Here is an 18,446-nt window from a genome sequence, read left to right as displayed (position 1 = left end):
GCCAAAGGCTGTTGTTGCTCTGGTGGAAGATTCTCTGAGATCATCACCTGATCTGAGATACCTCAAGTGGTTAACTGAGTTCTGGGGTTGCTTAAGAGATCCAAATTAGGCAATATTGAACACAAGTCCCAGGAAAGGACCCATTACTAGGAGAGCTCTGGCACACTGTGGGATCTAGATCCATTAGACCAACAGATTTCTCATAATTTCTTAGAAGAGATTCTGAGTATTTTAAACCTAGTTTTGTTCCCCTCAAATTTGAATAAATTATCTTGATTTAATATCTTGGAAACTCATAGTCTATTTTCCCTGCACAAGAACTTGGATGATTAGGATGTTTCCAGGTTATCATTTACAAATGACATATACTTGTCTTTTCCTTACGCTTTCTCCCTTTTAGAAACACGTTCAAAATCAGATATAGAAATTGCGAATGGATTTATTTCTGAATCTGACTTTACATATCCCTTAAATAAACAAGCACGATATAAGTGTAAACCAGGATATGTAACAGCAGGTGGTAAAGCATCAGGATCAATTACATGTCTGCATAGTGGATGGTCAGCTCAGCCCACATGCATTAGTAAGAAATGGACTATGTTATTATTCTTCATCCTGATGATCGTTGTACAAAAGTTTACTTTAATTCTTTTTGGGAGGTCTGAGGTGGTTCCACTTGAAAAGACAAATAAAAAAACTTTGAGGAGAATATACGGTATTTTGCCTTTTAAGATTAATTACTGGTGGGGTATAATATGAGTGCATCTTTCAGTTCAACTGTTCCCTCTTTAAGACCTCCTGTGATTTCAAAACTACTTAGGAATTCTTATGTGTATTCTGGTGTAAACTCATTTATTATTAGCTTAGACCTTTGCACCGGTTGTACCTGCTTTAAGGTGATCAGACTTTCATATCTCAGTCTTTGCTGCTAGACATGAGAGTTATTTTTTTAAGTGAAGACATAGGTTCATAATGCATAATCTTAGACTATTTATAATTTATTTGTTTTATACTGTAGGATAGGACCACTTCTGAAAAATCCTCTCCCTTAGAAAATCTTCCTAAACATCTTATTAGTAGAGACTGAGAAACACTTCTAGATGGTACCAAATTTTCCTGTGTTGAAAGATTTCCCTGTCCCATTACCTAGATGTATATGAAGATTTTCTAAGAACAATTTGCTCAGTTTATCTTATTATCCGAAATCCACACAATAACATTTTTTGACATGATATTTAACATATTTACTTTAAGTTCAAGGGATATTTAAAATATCCATTTTTGCTGTTTTCATTTCATCTTTTTAATATCTCTTTGCTTACTATGGGCACTAGGCATAGAAAAAATGAGAAAAGTTGCCTCCATATTAAACTCATTTTATACTAAATTGTGATGAGCTATGCATTATAACACTCTTATCATGGAAGAGAAAATGTCTCTATTAAATACATTTTTACTAGGATGTTTTTAGTTTTGCCCTCTTTTTTTTCAATCTTAAGCTAGCTGGTTTCATAACACATTATAAAATTTGAGATAAATTATTTAAACCTTTATTAACATCACTCTAGTATAATGTTAGGGAAAACTGAGACTATTTTTTAACAATTTACTTTTTTATAACTAATTATAAGCAGTAGAACTCTCTCTACATTCCATCTTGATAAGTATAAAAGAACACACTGCATTTAAGAAAATATTTGGGAAAGCAAAATCAGCGTGTGTGCCTTAAAAATTAGAATGTTTTAAGGCTGAGTTTTATAGAAATTTAAAAAATTTACTTGCATTTCTGAAAATTAATCTTTTAATTCAACTAATCCATTTTCTCTGGCATACATGTCATGACTGCTAATAAGTTGGGCATCTTAATTTACACAATGCTATTCTGCTTTGCTAAAAAATGTACTGGCCTATGTTATTACTAACATGGGATAAAAACATGAGTATAATTGAATTGAGAAAAATATTCTTAAAATAAATTTTTCAGAGAGTATAAATGATGAGGAAAATGCTATGTAGAAACCCTTTTTGAGTAACAAATTCAGGACATGATTTATCACCAGCATTCTCAGATTATTTCCATATGATATTTAATTTATCAGCACATACTAATCGATACAGTCTTTTATTTCCCATTGGTATGGGATGTACTCATTCAGATTGTTCATTTAATAATATTAGAAAGGAAATCTTCCATTCTATTATGCGTTAGAATCTTGTGATATGCCACTATTTGAGAAGGCCAGAGCCAAAAGTGGTAGAACACGGTTTAAGCTCAATGACAGATTGGACTACGTGTGCCGTGATGGCTATGAGAGCAGAGATGGACGCACCACAGGTTCCATAGTTTGTGGTAACGATGGCTGGTCTGATACACCCACATGTTATGGTAAGAATTGTTTTTTCAGGTATTCTTTTGTTCAAGATGAACAAAATTAACATTAATTTGTGAAAAATTTGAATTATCAAGATTCGTTCTGAAGGAATAATGATTAAAATCAAGGTGTCACCTTCTGATTTATTAAAAACTTGGAGCAGAGGTTATTTTGAAGCCCGGAGATAACAATCTACCTTTAACACCGGGCTTTAAAGTAATGTTTCCCATGGGCCATATGTATCATAGATTTGTGATAAAACTATAATTGTTTTTGTTATTTCAAATGCAAACTTTCATATTATTTGAAACTGGGCGCTCATTACCAAAATTAGTTACATAGAAGTTACTCAGGTATTTTGCTTCTGTTTCAGTTTTACCTCTCCCACCGTGAGTGTTAATTTCTGCAGGTGCTGAGAAGAACTTTTTATTTTCTGACTTTGAAAAGTCCCGTGTTACAGGAATCTCTTTTATATTTGCCAATCAGCTGTCTGTTTTCCAGGGATGGAAATAGGGTTTGAATCTGTAGAAAACCGAGTGGATGTAGAGTGTTCCAAACCAAAGGAACAGTATGTGCAAAGCATTGAAACGGATTGTTTTAGCTTACCCAGCTTTGATGATGCTATATTCATAGGCAAGAAGAAGGAGTCATATAGGTCAGGAGAACAAGTGGCTTATAAATGTCCCAAATATTAGCAATTGGATGGATCCAGTATTGTCCAGTGTATTAGCGGCAAATGGATAGGAAGGCCAACATGCAGAGGTAATTCGATGAAATTTTAAATTTATTTATGCAAGTGTCTTAAGTAATATAAAATAGAATTGCCTCTAGCATCATCATAAAATGGACATAGATGATTTTTTCAGGCCAGGTTTTTAGGCACTGAGGATTTATGTCTTAACATAACAGGATGGAATTGTGTACTCAATGGTTAGTCTTGTGGCCCGATAGTTCTTCAAGTTTGGTCCCTGGAGTAGCAGCATCAGCATCTCCTGGGAAATTGCTAGAAATGGAAATGCAAATTCACAGGCCTAGTCAGACCTGTTGAATCAAAGACTCTAGGGTCAAGGGATTTGATGCATACTTTGGTTTAGGAACCATAGCTATAGCCAATTACACTTTATATCCACCTGAATCTCACTGATGAGTTACACATAACTCATTGTAGTATCCTTAAGCATTTGCCACCCAAAAGTCATTAGAGAGTGTTTTGTAAATTATACAGTTATTTATCTGTTATTTTCTACACCTCCTGTTTGGATCCTTTGAATAGTCATGTTCTTCCTTCAGCTATGGTATTGTTCAAAGTGTGTTCATGATTGATTTATTCTCTAAGGAAGTATCTATTTGTATTTATTTTTCTAGGGGCTTAAAATTACAATTCATGAACAGGATGATTGCAAACCAAATCCTACTATCAAATAATCTCTTATTTTGATTTTCTTGTGGTTTATAAATTCATTTTTAATTTATGTAAAAGGAACTCAAAGGGAAATGTCCAGACAAACTCTCATTTTCACTGGCCTCCACACACACACACACACACGGATGTCTATCAACACTCTAGTGAAGAATGGGAGAGAGATTTAAGGTGCAGAAGCTTAAATCTTACCAAAAAAAATATTACTTTCTCTCCTTTTCCTCAATCTTACATGTAAATTTTTTTAAACTAGCAGTCTTTTATGACAGATTTTAAACCCCTCTGAAATATATTTGGAATCTCATTTGTTGATTTGCTACTCAAAATGATCATTACATTGGAGATACTTTTTTCTTTCTATTCAGATGTTTCCTGTGAGAAACCACCCAAAGTGGAAAATGCTGTTATACCAAATGAGATGCCTAGGTATCCATCAGGGGAGAGAGTACGTTATGAATGCAACAAACCTTTTGATCTGTTTGGGGAAATAGAAGTGACATGTTTGAATGGAACCTGGACAGACCCACCTCAGTGCAAAGGTAGAGTATCTTATTTCCCCCCAAATTTTAGAGTATATATTAGGGACAAAATACGTTGACGTAAATAGAGAATGAAGTAGTTCTTATGGAATAAATTTTTAAACACAAATAAAACGTTGATGCTTAAAATCCAATTCTTTTTGTGGATGGAATAAGTAATAAGGTATATCTATTTCATGAAAGATTTGATCAGATTAGAAGAAGAGTTGAAATCGTGGATAATTCCCTCTCTGAACCATAGAGACACTCAGTTTTTTTCTCAAGGAATAAATGTATTGCATATACCTTAACTACATTTGACAGCCCTGTGAAGTTTTACTTTACGACATGGACTAGGCAGTGGGACAGGGGTGGGAATCATAGCATGTGATGTAAATTTGCACTTCTTTAGCATATGGATTATATTTAAAGGTATGTTACTAGCTGAGCTCATCCAGGGAATTCGTGTATAAATAAAAAAAAGTAGTCTGAGAACTTGGTCATGGGCACTCCAGTATTTTGAGGTCAGGAAATAAGAGGAGCCAACAAAGGAGATGTTATATTAGCCACTTCTAGTTTTTCAAATTGTTTTGAAATTGAAATTGGTATACATTTTTTCCAATCTTTTGCTTTGAGCCTACCTATGTTTTCGTGTTTGAAGTGAGTTTCTTGTAGGAAGCATATAGCTGGGTCTTGTTTCTGTGTCCACCCTGCATTTTCAGTCTTTTAACTGGTGCATTCAGAACATTTAGCTTTTAAAGTAACTATTGCCATGTTAGGGGCTATGTCAGCCATTTTATTATTTGTGTGTGTGTGTGTTTCCTTTGTTTTTCATTCCTGTTTCCTTTTCTTGCCTTCCCTGTAGCTTGTTTGAACATTTAAAATCACTTTATTTTAAAATATCTGTATTATTGTCGAGTTGTCTCTTTGTACAGAGTTATTAGGGGTTGCTCTAGGTGTGAAGATATATGCAGCTTGTCACTCCCTAATGGTATTGACATTTTACCTAAAATTGACATTTTACCACTTCAAACAAAGTGTAGAAACTTTCCATCCATTTAGGTCTGTTTAATCTCCCCACATTTTAAACATAAATGTCTTAGGTATTTCCTCTATGTACATAGAGCATCTTATCAAATAATATAATTTTGCACCCAAATTTAACAAACTCATTAGGAAAAAGTCTATTACATTTGCCCCTATTTTTATCACTTCCCTTGTTTTATCTTCCTTTCTGAAGTGTCAATCATCCTTCTGTTATCTTTTCCATTGATTTGAAAAATGTCTGTAGCAATTCTTTAAGCACAGGTCTGCTGGAGAACAATTCTCCGTTTTCCTTTGTCTGGGAATGTCTTCATTTCTCCCTTTATTCCTAAAGGATAATGTCACCAGATATGGAATTGGAGTTGACAGTTTTTTTCTTCCAGCACCTGAAAAATGTTGTCACTTTCTGGCTCCTTGGTCACAGATGAGAACCACACTGACGTTCGAATCCTTTTTTCCCTATAACCTTACATAATTTCTATCTAGCTGCTTTTGAGATTTTTTTCTTTCTCTTGAGTGTTGAGCAGTTTGATTATTATGTATCTTGGCATGAATTTCTTCGGTTTATCCTGTTTGGTATTCACTCACTTTTTTAAATATGTAGATATATGCCTTATGCCCAATTTGGGAAATTTTAAGCCATTATTTTGTGAGTTTTTTTCCTCATCTCCAACCCCCTTCTTTTGTCTTCCTGAGTCTCCAGTCTTTTGCTATCTTCCCACAGGTCCCTGAAGATCTGTCTATTTTTTTGTTGTCAGTCTATTTTCAAAGTGAGTGATTTGTATTGCTCTATCTTCAAGTTGATTTGTCCTTCTGTTATCTGCAATCTGTTATTGAGCCCCTCCAGTGAGATTATTTTATTCTGTTATGTTTTTTAGTTCTGTGATTCCCATTGGATTTTTAAAACCATTGTCAAATAATTCCAACCTCTGTATCATCTCAATGTTGTCTTCTGTTGATCGTCTTTTCTCTTTTGAGATTTTCCCAGTCCTCGGTATGATGAGTGATTTTCAGTTGTATTCTGGACCTTTTGTGTATTATGTTTTGAGACGCTGGATTTTATTGGAATCTTTTATTTATCAGGCCTCCCTTACTGCCAGGCAGTGTGCAAGTCCAGGCTTCCCATTCTGCCTCCACTGACACCACAGAAAAGGGGAGGGGTGTCTTGATCCCTCAGAGTGTGGGTAGAAGTCCAGGCTCCTCACTTGGCCTCTCTTGATTGAAGTGGGGGGAAGATTGGTCGTAGATTTCTTCTATGATGTTTTTCTAGAGTAAGTTGGCTATTGTAGAAAATGTTTCTGTCTTGCGAGGCTGCTCCTTTCCTGGGTCTTTGTCTAAAGATAGCAGGCTCTTCTTGGGAATTTTTCTTCTTTTCTGCCTAATCTTGATATCATTTCTGGGTTACAATCTTCTTCAGTGCTCAGTCCAGGATACTTAGAAGACAAAATGAAAACCACGACAAATCATTGCACCTTAATTCCTTGAATCCCAAAGTCTCTAACCAGATGGACTTCTTCTCTACAACTTTCACAATCTCTTCTGTTGCTTTTTATATGTTCAGGATTTTTAGTTATACTTAACAGAAAGAATAAACAAAAAGGTTTCTACCTCATCTTGTCCAGAACAGGAAGCCAGCAATTCCCTTTCACAATATGTAAATTTGTAATTCTTGAATTCTACTAAAGGAGTGATGTTTCTTTTACAGTAAAAATGTAAAGCAATAAAAATTGACTAGAGATCCAACAGACACTGCAGTATGTTGTATATAAGAACAGGAACATTTTTGTTTGTCTTAGCTAGCCCAATGTTCAGTATATATTCACTAACAAAAACATTTTTTATTACTGGGGTACTGCGAAACAGACGTATTTGTTCATACTTTATGTGTAATTTCATGCGGGGTGAAAGTAAGGGCTTACAAATGTGACTCTGAGTTCAAATGTTTAAAATTTCTTCAACAAATAATTTCTGTCATCAGAAATCACAAGTCTTGATATTACGTATTGTGCTATACTTTTATTTGCTTTATTTTAACCTATGTTTTCCTTGGTCTTTCAATAATCAAATCATATTTTTTAGACTCTAAAGGAAAATGTGGGCCCCCTCCACCCATTGACAATGGAGACATTACCTCATTCCCATTACCAGTGTATGCGCCAGGATCCTCAGTTGAGTACCAATGCCAGTCCTTGCATGTGCTTCAGGGAAACAGGAATATAATATGTAGGAATGGACAGTGGTCAGAACCACCAAGATGTTTAGGTAAATATTTTAATATTGTGACGCATCCTGGGAAAATCAGTGTAATGAGTATGATGTATTGCTCTTTATAATAGAATTTTCCTGGATTAAATGAATTCGTCTTTTGAATGCTTGCTACCAAATATTAATGTGTGGGGAAATAAAGTTTGAAAGATTCTTGTTGAATCAACAACAGCAACAAAACATTCTTTTATGAAAGCTCTTCATATGATAATTGATATTATGAATCTTAGATTATAACCTTTAGTTATCATCCATTAAACATAGTACTTCATTTTTACATCATTAATTTTATAAAATGGTTTAAATCCACCTACTGGATTTTCAATGAATTGGTTTGTAAAAAGTTTTAAGAATGAAGTCCTAACAGCATAGAAGATTCTACTTGAGTCTGAATTTTTGTGGACAATATTTGTATACTCCTTAATGTGTTATGTTCATTTTTTTGCCTTCAGATGCATGTGTAATATCAGAAGAAATGATGGAAAAACATAAGATAGAACTACGATGGTCATATGACAAAAAGTTGTATTCTGAAACAGGGGATACCGTTGAATTTACATGCAAACGTCGATATCGACCAAAGACACCACCTGCAACATTTCGAACAACCTGTCGTGAAGGGAAAGTGGCATATCCCACCTGTGGATAGAACCATGATTAACATGCAGTCATAAAATTCACATATGTACATTTATTCAGAATTTTTCATTATTAATCCAATCCTTCTCAGTTTATTTCTTCAAGTATTGTTTAACTCATTTTTACTCATACATTAGAATTTGTGTTAAATATTATGTGGACAATGTGATTATAATCTGAGAGACCAATGAATCAATTCTAAAAGAACCTCATTAAAACTTGGCAAATGAAAATGCTCTGTGTCCTGTTCATCAAGTGTCTATGGCCAGAATCTAGCTACCATCACCTCAGTGCCTGCTTCCATCCTTCCTTCTCCCAACTTTCCCAAAGCTTCTCCATAACTTCTGAGGTTTTCTGAGACTCTCTATTTCAGAGGAAATGGAAAAAAAGGGCTTGTCTCCATCTTGAAAATAATATCACTTCACAAACTCGTAAAAAACAAAAAGTCATACCCATGTTAGAAGTAAGATGTAAGTAGTTATTACTTACATTGCTTACATATCAATAGGTAAATATATGAAAAAGTGGTGAAATGCATGATCTTCTACAAGATGTCTATCTAGCTCACATCATAATTCAAATGAAACATAAAGAGGAATTAGAATCTAATTGGGTGCATAGCTACCATAATCTTGACATGAAACGTGAATAAAATTCCAATATCATGTATAAACACACACACAGTATGCTTTGAGCCCCAAACAAATGTTTATAAAACAAAGATTGGCAGGAAGTATAATAAAATATTTCCCATATCTAGAGTTGACTTTAGAGATAATTGGGGTAAGAGTTGGTGGTTAACTCCTTATACTTCGCTGTATTTTCCAATTTTTCTGTCTGTAACGTATATCGCCTTTGAACCACAAGAATATATTGTTTAGAAATAAAGATATATATAAAGTAAGACATTACATGCTGAGAACTATAGAGATCTCTTTGGTAATGATCTTTAGATCTAATAAAGTTTTCATGATTTTGCTGGTATAGAGGGTTTTGGAAACGTTCAACCCCAAGAGTCTGAAATACGATTTTTATGTTTGTAAATTGGAAACAGCATTGTTAGTTAAAGTTGGTTGACTATGACGTTTCTAACTTCTACAAAAACATGCAAACTGTAACATGATAATAAAGGTATAAACCATTAATCATAAAAAATTATCTTATGATGATAACTTGTAACTTTGTATTGCATAAAATCAAGTTTCCTTCTTAGACTAGAGACCTGGCTGTCACCAATGGAGCCAATTTATGTAAATCTGAATCACGGGTGACAGCTAGTTTTCTCACATTTAAAGGAACATTGTCACAATCGGCCAGTTAGCTTTGCTATTAATCTTCACTTTGTGTACGAGCTATTTCTCCAAAACTTTTTACATAATGGTTGTGGAATCTATTTATGACACTTTCCTATAATCAATTATTTTATTTTTGGCTGCAAAATAGTAATTTTTAGGTCAATTGTATCATATTTCTGCATTTATTAATTGTCATTCTTGCATAAAGATGAGTGTTAATCTACCAATTCTGTTTAAATTAAACATTCACCTAAATGATTTGGTAAATCTCTATTTTGGCCCTCTGATTTCCAATTTTTGCAGTGAGGAATTGATGTAATAGTGACCTTCCATGATGCCTTTAAAGATGTTTTTCTTTCTTTTTTAAAAATGTTGTGTGCATCGACACTGGTTTATGAATTTTTATTTATTCAATTTGTCACAATCAATTATAGTCATGATTCTGTTTGAAGCTCAAATTATCCCAAATTTGGCAAGTGGGTACCGCTTGAAACTGGCTCCTGATTGTTGTATCCCATTAGTCTTTGTTGTAGACTTTTGTTGTGTCCCATTAGTCTTTGAGCATTGCTCTTCTTTTTAGCACAACATGATGTTCCAGGCTCACTGTGTACTTCCCCTGCCCAACACACATAATCATGATTTTCCAAGATCTGATTTTTTTTTTTATTGGCAAAAGTGTTTAGAACCCAAGACCTGTGCTATTGGTGCTAGATGGGAGTGTTCAATAGTGTTGAAATGTCTTCACTTGCACAGTATTTTGGTTCTCAGAACTTTGAAATAGAAATGAAATTTACAATTCATCAGTTCCTATTGGATTTTATAATTCAAGGTTAATAATACAGAGTTAAAAAACTTTTTAGTATATTTTCTCTCTTGTACCTTTTTTTGTCCGTATCCATGAACATAATATCAAAAGTATAATGCATACGACATAATTAGCAGTTAAACTAGTAAATGAAGGTTCAAATGTCTTTGCATTTACTTTTTCCTAGGAAGTTGAACTCTGAGTTTAAGTATCCTCTTCAAAAAAGACTTGAAATAATTCTTATCATTCGTGGCTCACTTACCAAATAATTACAGATTCATATTTATTTCCATTAGCATTTTTTTCGATTTAAAAGTTTTCTTCTGCTTTCTCTTTTAATCTAAACTTTTTTTTTGAATGTAAGATACACCTACATGTTTTAAACATCAAAGTGATACGAGAAGGGTCTATGCAGAGTAGTCTTACTTCCATCACACCTGTTCCCTCATTGAACAAAGTTATAATTTTATTAGTTTCTGACATCTCTCCTGTGTTCATTAATCTCCTTTTGTTGTTGAGAATGGAGGTTACTTTACACATTATCTGTACCTTGCAGTTTTCATTTTAGAATGTATCTCACTCAGACCGTTCTATATATTGTTATTACAGATAACGAATGACAGGATGAATACACTGTGTGGACCTACTGTCAGGATATAATGCTGGGAGTGAAACGAATGGATCATCAGGCAAATGTATTTGTAAATGTCTTAGATATTTCAAATTCTTTTCCATAGGAGTGGTGTATGTTATTCTGCAGTGTTCTAGAGAGCCTCTTTTCCTTGGCCTGCCAACTGAGGATGTTGCCAACCTTTTGGATATCTTCCTGTTTGGTAGATAGTAAACGGTACTCCTGTGTATTTTATTATTATGAATGTGCTTATTTTTGTTTAAGATATGCAAGGGCCATTTGTTTGGTTTTGTTTTTTCTCTTAAGTTTCTGATTAAGACACTAGCCCCTTTTTCCTTTTATTATTCTTTTCTATGGAAATAATGAGATCATCACTTTTCCTTTCCCATTTCTGTGATGTGAATTAGACATATTTTTCAATTTGTTATTGGCGTTTGAGTTCATGTTGATTTTTCTAGGCAGGAATTTTTGAATTTTATGCACTTATAATTATCAGACTTATTTTTTGTTTCCTCAAATTCTGAATCATAGATTTACATATCCTATTCTTAACAAATGCACTGATTGTTTTTATATTGAAGAATGGGTTTTGTTTTCTTACATGGAGATATCTAAAATTAAAAATGACGTGAAAGTATGGATATATATTTATTTTTTAAATGACTCTCCAGTAGTCTCAACTGTATTTATTAAAAACATTGTCCTTTTCCTAGTCATTTGAGATGTGACTTTACTCATATAAGAATTTCTTTGGGCATGTGTATCTTTTTATACTTTCTATTATAATCTGGTTTCTATCTGTCCATTCTGTACCAGCACCAACTGTATAATTGTAAAGACTTCTTAGATGTGATAAGCAGTGGGACCAGCCATCATGTAATTCTTTCTTTGTTTTTAGAGCTTTCATGGCTATTGTTACCTATCCCTAGAAACTTTAGAATGAATTTGTCTTACTCCAAAGTGAAAGCTGTAGGTATTTGCATTGCCCACTCTGCTTGAAGGTCAGTGATGGTCTGTAGTTCAGACATTCATTCTAACAGGAAACTAGTAGGCTATTCTGGCAACAGTTATCTCAGCTTTGCTGAAAGATTAAGGGCAGGAAATACAGCATGTCATGAAGGACAGCACCAGGAGTCCCTGCAGCCGTCCAGGTCTGTGCTGCATCTCCCCAGGTGACACCTGAGTAACAAGGAAGTGAAACCTGTGTGTCAGTGAGGGTGTCGTCTAGACTTGGACTCTTCATCCCCGCAGGAGTCCATATCTCTCAAAGGAGAACTTGAGCAGAGCCCAGGACCTGCAAGGGGGACACTGATTTACAAATCACAAGACTCAAAAATCCTGAAACCATGCCTGTCCCCCAAGTATTATCAATCTAAGCCTGGATCCTGCTATCACAGATGACATTTCCTATTTCCCAGTTTCCAAGGAAACAGTGTTAGAAGAAGGTAAATTCTGGGTTATTTTCCAATGAAAGAAGAAGAAAGAGATTTGTGAAAACTTTCTCAGAATAAATTTGTAGGTTGTAAAAGTGTGTGTATGAGCTTAAGAATTATTGACACAATGCTGCTGAGTCTTCTTATTCAGGATTTTATATTTTTCTTTCTGTGCAAGTGTACATTTACATTCCTCAGGAGGAATATTACATTGTCTTCCTCAGATATGCTTTGTACATTTCTAAGCAACCGAATGAATCAAAACATTGGCTCCCTGACCAGTGGAATGAGGGCTATTATGTAGGGAAAGGGCAAGTGAAAGCCAGTAGAACTACCTCTACCTAGAGAAATGGTAAAGCAAAAGCCATATTGCATTCCTGGAGGGACTGCAGGGATGAGGCCACCAGCAAGGATTTGAAAGCTGCAGGGGTGGCGGTTCATACCACATCCACATCAGCTTGCCGATTTGACTGGTACAGACAAGAGATGCATCTTTGAGAATGACTGTGGGTTATTGTAAACTCAACCAGATGGTGACTCCCATCGTAGCTGGTTTACCAGATGTAGCTTCATTGCTTGAGCAAATTAACACATCCCCTGTAATATTTTAGAACATGCTTGTGTACTGTTATTGATCTAGCAAGTGGTTTTTTCTCCATCCTTGTTGGTAAACCCCAGCAGAAATAGTTTTCTTTCTCCTGACAAGGTCATGACTGCACGTTCACTGTCCTACATCAGGAGTCTATCAACTCTGCAGCTCTATGTCATAGCCTAGTTTGCAGGGACCTTGATCATCTTTCCCTTCCACAAGGAGTCACACTGGTCCATACATTGATGATATCATGCTGATTGGTCCTAGTGAGCAAGAAGTAGCAACTAGTCTAGACTTACTGGTAAGACATTTGCATGTCAGATGATAGGGATAAACCCAACAAATATTCAGAGACATTCCACCTCAGGGAAATTTCTAGAGGTTGAGGGCGAGGGGCATGTTGAGATATCCCTTTTAAGGTGGAACATAAGTTATTGCATCTCTCCCCCTCCAGCTCCCCACATCCCCAAAATAAGTGCAGCACCTAATGGGCATTTTTAGATTTGGGAAGCTATATATTCCTCATTTGAGGGTGTCACTCTGCCGCATTTATTGATGGTCCCCAAAACTTGCTAGTTTTAACCGAGGCATAGAACATGAGAAGGCTCTGGCAAAAGATCCCTGGTGACACTGAAGTTGCTCTGTCTCTTGGGCAATATGATCAGCATATCCAATGGTGCTTGGAATGTCAATGGTAGATACGGGTGCTGTTTGGAGTCTTTCACAGGCCGCTACAGGTGAGTCACAGGGCAGACCTTCAGGATTCTGGAGCAAAGCCTTGGCATCATCTGTGCATTAACTGCATAAGTCCAAAGTGAATTTTCAAGGCATGATGTCCTTGAACAGGAAGTTATTATCAGTATGATACAGACTTCAGTGTGCATTAGATATAAAGAATATATTTATTTAGATATAATTGACATATTAGTTTCAGATATACAACATAGCGATTTGATATCTCTATATATTGCTAAATGATCACAAGTCTAGTTAGAAACTATTACCACACATTGTTAAAATATTTTTTCCCCTTGTGATGAGAACTTTTAAGATCTACTCTCTTAGCAATTTTCAAATATACAATACAGTAATAAAACCATGGTCACCATGCTGTGCATTACATGGGAGACCCTTGAGGGTCAAGTCGGCTCCGTCTCGCTGATCTGGTGGGTCCTGTCCGTATATACAGAAGGCTGGAGTAGGCGGCCACTGGGGCGGCGACAGCACATCAGAGCCTCTGCCCTTGGCAGCATGGGGAGAAGCGTTTGGATAGACCTCTCCATTAAATCCAGAAGCGATTTTTAGTAGACTTCAGGGGTTTCCACAGGCTTGCGGTTCTAAAGTAACAGGCGGCACCTTTAAAATTAACCTCTTGTAGAGAATTGTATGCTGGTTACCAGGGGCAAGGGGGTTGGGGGTGGGCACAGGGGTGAAGGGAAGCATTTATATGGTGACTGACAAACAATAATGTACAACCCAAATTTCACGATGTTGTAAACTATTAAGACATCAATTTAAAAAAATCACCTCTTATTTACCTCTCTCTCTGTCTGGCCAGGCCTGCTAGTCTAGTGGTGAATTTCTTTGCTCTCACCGCCCGGAACCTGGTCTCTGTTTTGATCAAGGAACCACACCACCCATCTGTCCTTTGTCAACCTCTGGTGGCTGCGTGTGGCTGTGATGCCGAAAGCTCTGCCACTGGGATTTCCAATACCAGCAGAGTTCCGGTGGTGGACAGGTTTCAGCAGAGCTTTCAGACTAAGACAGACTAGGGAGAACCACCTGGCCACCCTCATAAAAAAATTGGCTGTGAAAACGCTATGAATAGCAGTGGAGCATTGTCTGATACAGCCAGAGAAGGAGAGAGTCTGAATCCACTCCAGAGCACTAACAACTATTTTTAAGATTGCCAGGAGTACTTTGGTTAGAGCAGTTTCTTTCTTTTCTTTTTCCTTTTTTTTAATTGCTTCCTATGAGTCATTTGTGCTTCGCATTTTAGTTTCCATCTGTATCCAGGAAACTGACTCCGTGTAGAGTCAGGGTAACTACTTATTCTGCTGGAATAGTGAGCTTAGCTTTAGCTACATGTGTACGGCAAAAAAAAGCAAAAACACCTTTTCAAGGCTGTTTTCAACAAGCGTGTGTGGCGTGCATGCACACTTTAGTATTTTGATCGTTTTTTTTCTCTCCTTTGTAGTATAGTTTTAATGGTGAATCTCATTTTATGAAATTTGTTTCAAGAACTTCCCCCGTAGCTTTTCTGCCTTGCATTGTCCAGAGTAATGTTCTCATCCATGTCACCAAAAACCAGAGAATTTTGTTCTTATTTTGACTGCTGTGGCTTTTCCATTGAGGAGAACCTCTGAAAGTGTGAAAATACACCATTAGCTGAGGGAGTCTGACCAGTTGTCTAAATAACGGCGTCATGATGCAGTGAGAAGAGCCTGCAATCTCAGGTCCATTGACTTGCGTGTCAGCAGTGGTTCAGCTGCCTGTCAGAACCTGCCCCTCCCCTCTAGTCTAGGAATGCTTGCTTTTCTTTCTATGGAAAGAGAGGGTTTTTTTCTATTTACATTATTCTTTTTGTTATGTGGACCTAAAGTGGTGTTTTTGTTTTTGTTTTTGTTTTGTGAGGAAGATTAGGCCTGAGCTAATATCCTTTGCCAATCCTCCTCTTTTTGCAGAGGAAGATTAGCCCTGGACTAACATCCACGCCCATCTTCCTCTACATGTGGGACCCCTGCCACAGCATGGCTTGTCAAGCCATGCGTTGGTCCGAACTCAGTGTCCGAAACTGCGAACCACAGGCTTCAGAAGTGGAGCACTGAACTTAACCTCTCTGCCACCAGGCCAGCCCCTGTTTGTTGTTTTTTTGAATCTACTATTTTATAGAGTATCAGTTCACTTTTTTTATTTTTTAAGACTAGCTGTTTATGATGTTTTATGGTTTAAAATGTTTATATGACTTATATGTTTTGTACTTTAAAAGAAAACTTGTCTTTTTTCCCCCTGAAAAACAAAAGACACAGAGTTTGCTTTGTCATAGAGGGTTTTTGCATTTGGCAAATTCCTGCCAGGCTGTGGGGTGCAGATGTTAATGTCTGAGCTGGGCGTCAGACAGCTTGGGTTCTAATTAGTAGTGGTAGGACTTGGGCAAAATGTTTACAGCTTTCTGCACTTGGTGAGTTAATCTCTAGAATCCAGTACCTGCTTCCTAGGGATGTGAGGATTACACTAGTCATAATAGACCCCTGAAACTCTGCCTGGAACATAAGAAGCGTTTAACAAACATCAGTAATGGTGACGATGTGGACTTTGGAGGAGTTTGTGGGGAACTGTGTGAGAGTTCTACTTACTCCACATCTTCGCCGACACATATTATTGTCATGGTTTTAACCAGCATTTCCTTAATGGCTGATGATGTCTATATTTTCAAGTGATTAATTTCCTTCTGAATGTCTTCTTTGGTGAAGTGTCCATTGAAATCTTTTGCCTATTTTTATAATTGAGTTGCTTATCTTACTGAGTTTTGAGAGTTCTGTCTCTTTTCTGGATATAGTCTGAATAACATTCCATTGTGTGAATGTACCACAGGTTTTTAATCCATTCACCTACTGAAGGAGATCTTGGTTGCTTCTAATTTTAGCAATTAGGAATGAAGGTGCTATAAACACCCATGAGCAGGTTTTTCCGTGGACGTAAGTTTTCCACTTCTTTGGGTAGGTACCTGAGAGTGGGATTGCTTAATCATATGATAAAACTATGTTTAGTTTGTAAGAAACTGCCTAGCTGTCTTCCAGGGTGGCTGTGGCATTTTGTGTTCCCAGCAGAAATGGATGAGAGCTCCTGCTGCTCCGCTTCCTGGCTGGTGTTTGGTGGTGTCAGTGTTTTAGATTTTAACCCTTCTGATAGATGTTTCAGTTTGCAATCCTCTAATGCCCTGTGATGTTGACCATCTTTTCATTTGCTTATTTAGCATCTGTATATCTTCTTAGGTGACGTGTATAGGTCTTTTGCCCTTTGTGCAAATTCTTATTGCTCATGTTTTGATTTCTTAGTGTTGAGTTTTAAGAGTTCTTTTATAGTTGGATACAAACCCTTTATCAGATATGTTTTCTGCAAATATTTTCTCCTAGCCTGTGACTTATCTTTAACAGAGTCTTTCAGAGAGCAGACTTTTTTAATTTTAATGAAATCCAATATCAATTTTTTTCTATCATGGATTGTACTTTTGTGTTATATCTAAAAAGCCTTTGCCAAATGCAATGTCACTTAGATATTGTACTGTTATTTCCTAGCAGTTTTATAGTTTTATGTCTTAACGTTTGGATCAATGATCCATTTTAGTTAATTTCTGTGAAAAGTAAAGAGTCAGGGTTTAGATTAATTTTTTTTTTCATGTGGATGTCCTGTTGTTCCAGCACCGTTTGTTGAAAAAAATACCCTTTGTCAATTCACTTGAGTTGTTCCTTTGTCAAAGATCAGTTGACTGTGTTGCAGGGATATATTTCTGGGCTGTCTATTCTGTTCCATTGATCTATTTGTCTATTTAATTGCGCCAATACCACACTGTCTTGACTACTGTAACTTTATAGTAAGTTTTGAAATTGGATAATGTTAGTCCTCCAACTTGGTTCTTCTTCAGTATTGTTTTTGCTATTCTGATCTTTGTCTCTCCATATCAACTTTAGAATCAATTTGCTGATATCCACAAATCAAGTGGGTGAGATTTTGTTTGAGATTGCATTGCATATCTAGATGAAGTTGGGAAGAACTGACATCTTAACAAAATCGAATCTTACTATCCACGAACTTGAAATATCTCTTCATTTATTTAGATCTTTGATTTCTTTCATGAGAATTTTCTAGTTTTCCTCATACAGATCTTGTACATATTTTGTTAGATATGTTTCTAAGTATTTCTCTTTTTTGCTCCTAATGTTAATGGTGCTGTATGTGACAAATTTGCTATAAATAAATTTGCAATTAAAGCTAAGATTAGCCAATAGAATAACTCATAAAGGGCCGGCCCCGTGGCTTAGCGGTTAAGTGCGTGCGCTCCGATGCAGGCGGCCCGGGTTCGGATCCCGGGCGCGCACAGACGCACTGCTTCTCCGGACATGCTGAGGCCGCGTCCCACATACAGCAACTAGAAGAGTGTGCAACTATGACATACAACTATCACCTGGGGCTTTGGGGGAAAAATAAATAAATAAAAAAATAATAATAAAAAAGAATAACTCATAAATAGCAAGCTAGCATAATTTCATTGCTAAGCCCTTTATTTTCGAATTTCCTAGAGGAAGTTTATGACTGAGAGATGAAAAAGTATTTTAGCATTTGAATAGACCTGGGCATCTTTGATCAATGACCAACGCTTCAGCGTATACACAGGAATATTAAATATATATTTTCATGTAGAAAAATTGATT

At 36.2% G+C, this 18,446-nt stretch overlaps 1 protein-coding gene across 1 annotated transcript in view; it reads left to right on the top strand.

Moving 5' to 3' along the window:
• LOC106800088 (complement factor H-like) overlaps positions 1 to 18,446 on the top strand; it is a 126,861-nt gene that overhangs the window by 12,331 nt on the left and 96,084 nt on the right. The window contains 4 exon segments of the mRNA XM_087428469.1: positions 401 to 583; positions 2,210 to 2,386; positions 7,434 to 7,616; positions 9,533 to 9,535. Coding sequence (XP_087284595.1) covers positions 401 to 583; positions 2,210 to 2,386; positions 7,434 to 7,616; positions 9,533 to 9,535 — 546 coding nt within the window.

This window comes from Ceratotherium simum, unplaced genomic scaffold (assembly GCF_057802395.1).
Source record: "Ceratotherium simum simum isolate JZ-2026a unplaced genomic scaffold, ASM5780239v1 HiC_scaffold_51, whole genome shotgun sequence".
In the NCBI taxonomy this organism is placed as follows: Eukaryota; Metazoa; Chordata; class Mammalia; order Perissodactyla; family Rhinocerotidae; genus Ceratotherium; species Ceratotherium simum.
This window is presented reverse-complemented; position numbering and strand designations above follow the sequence as displayed.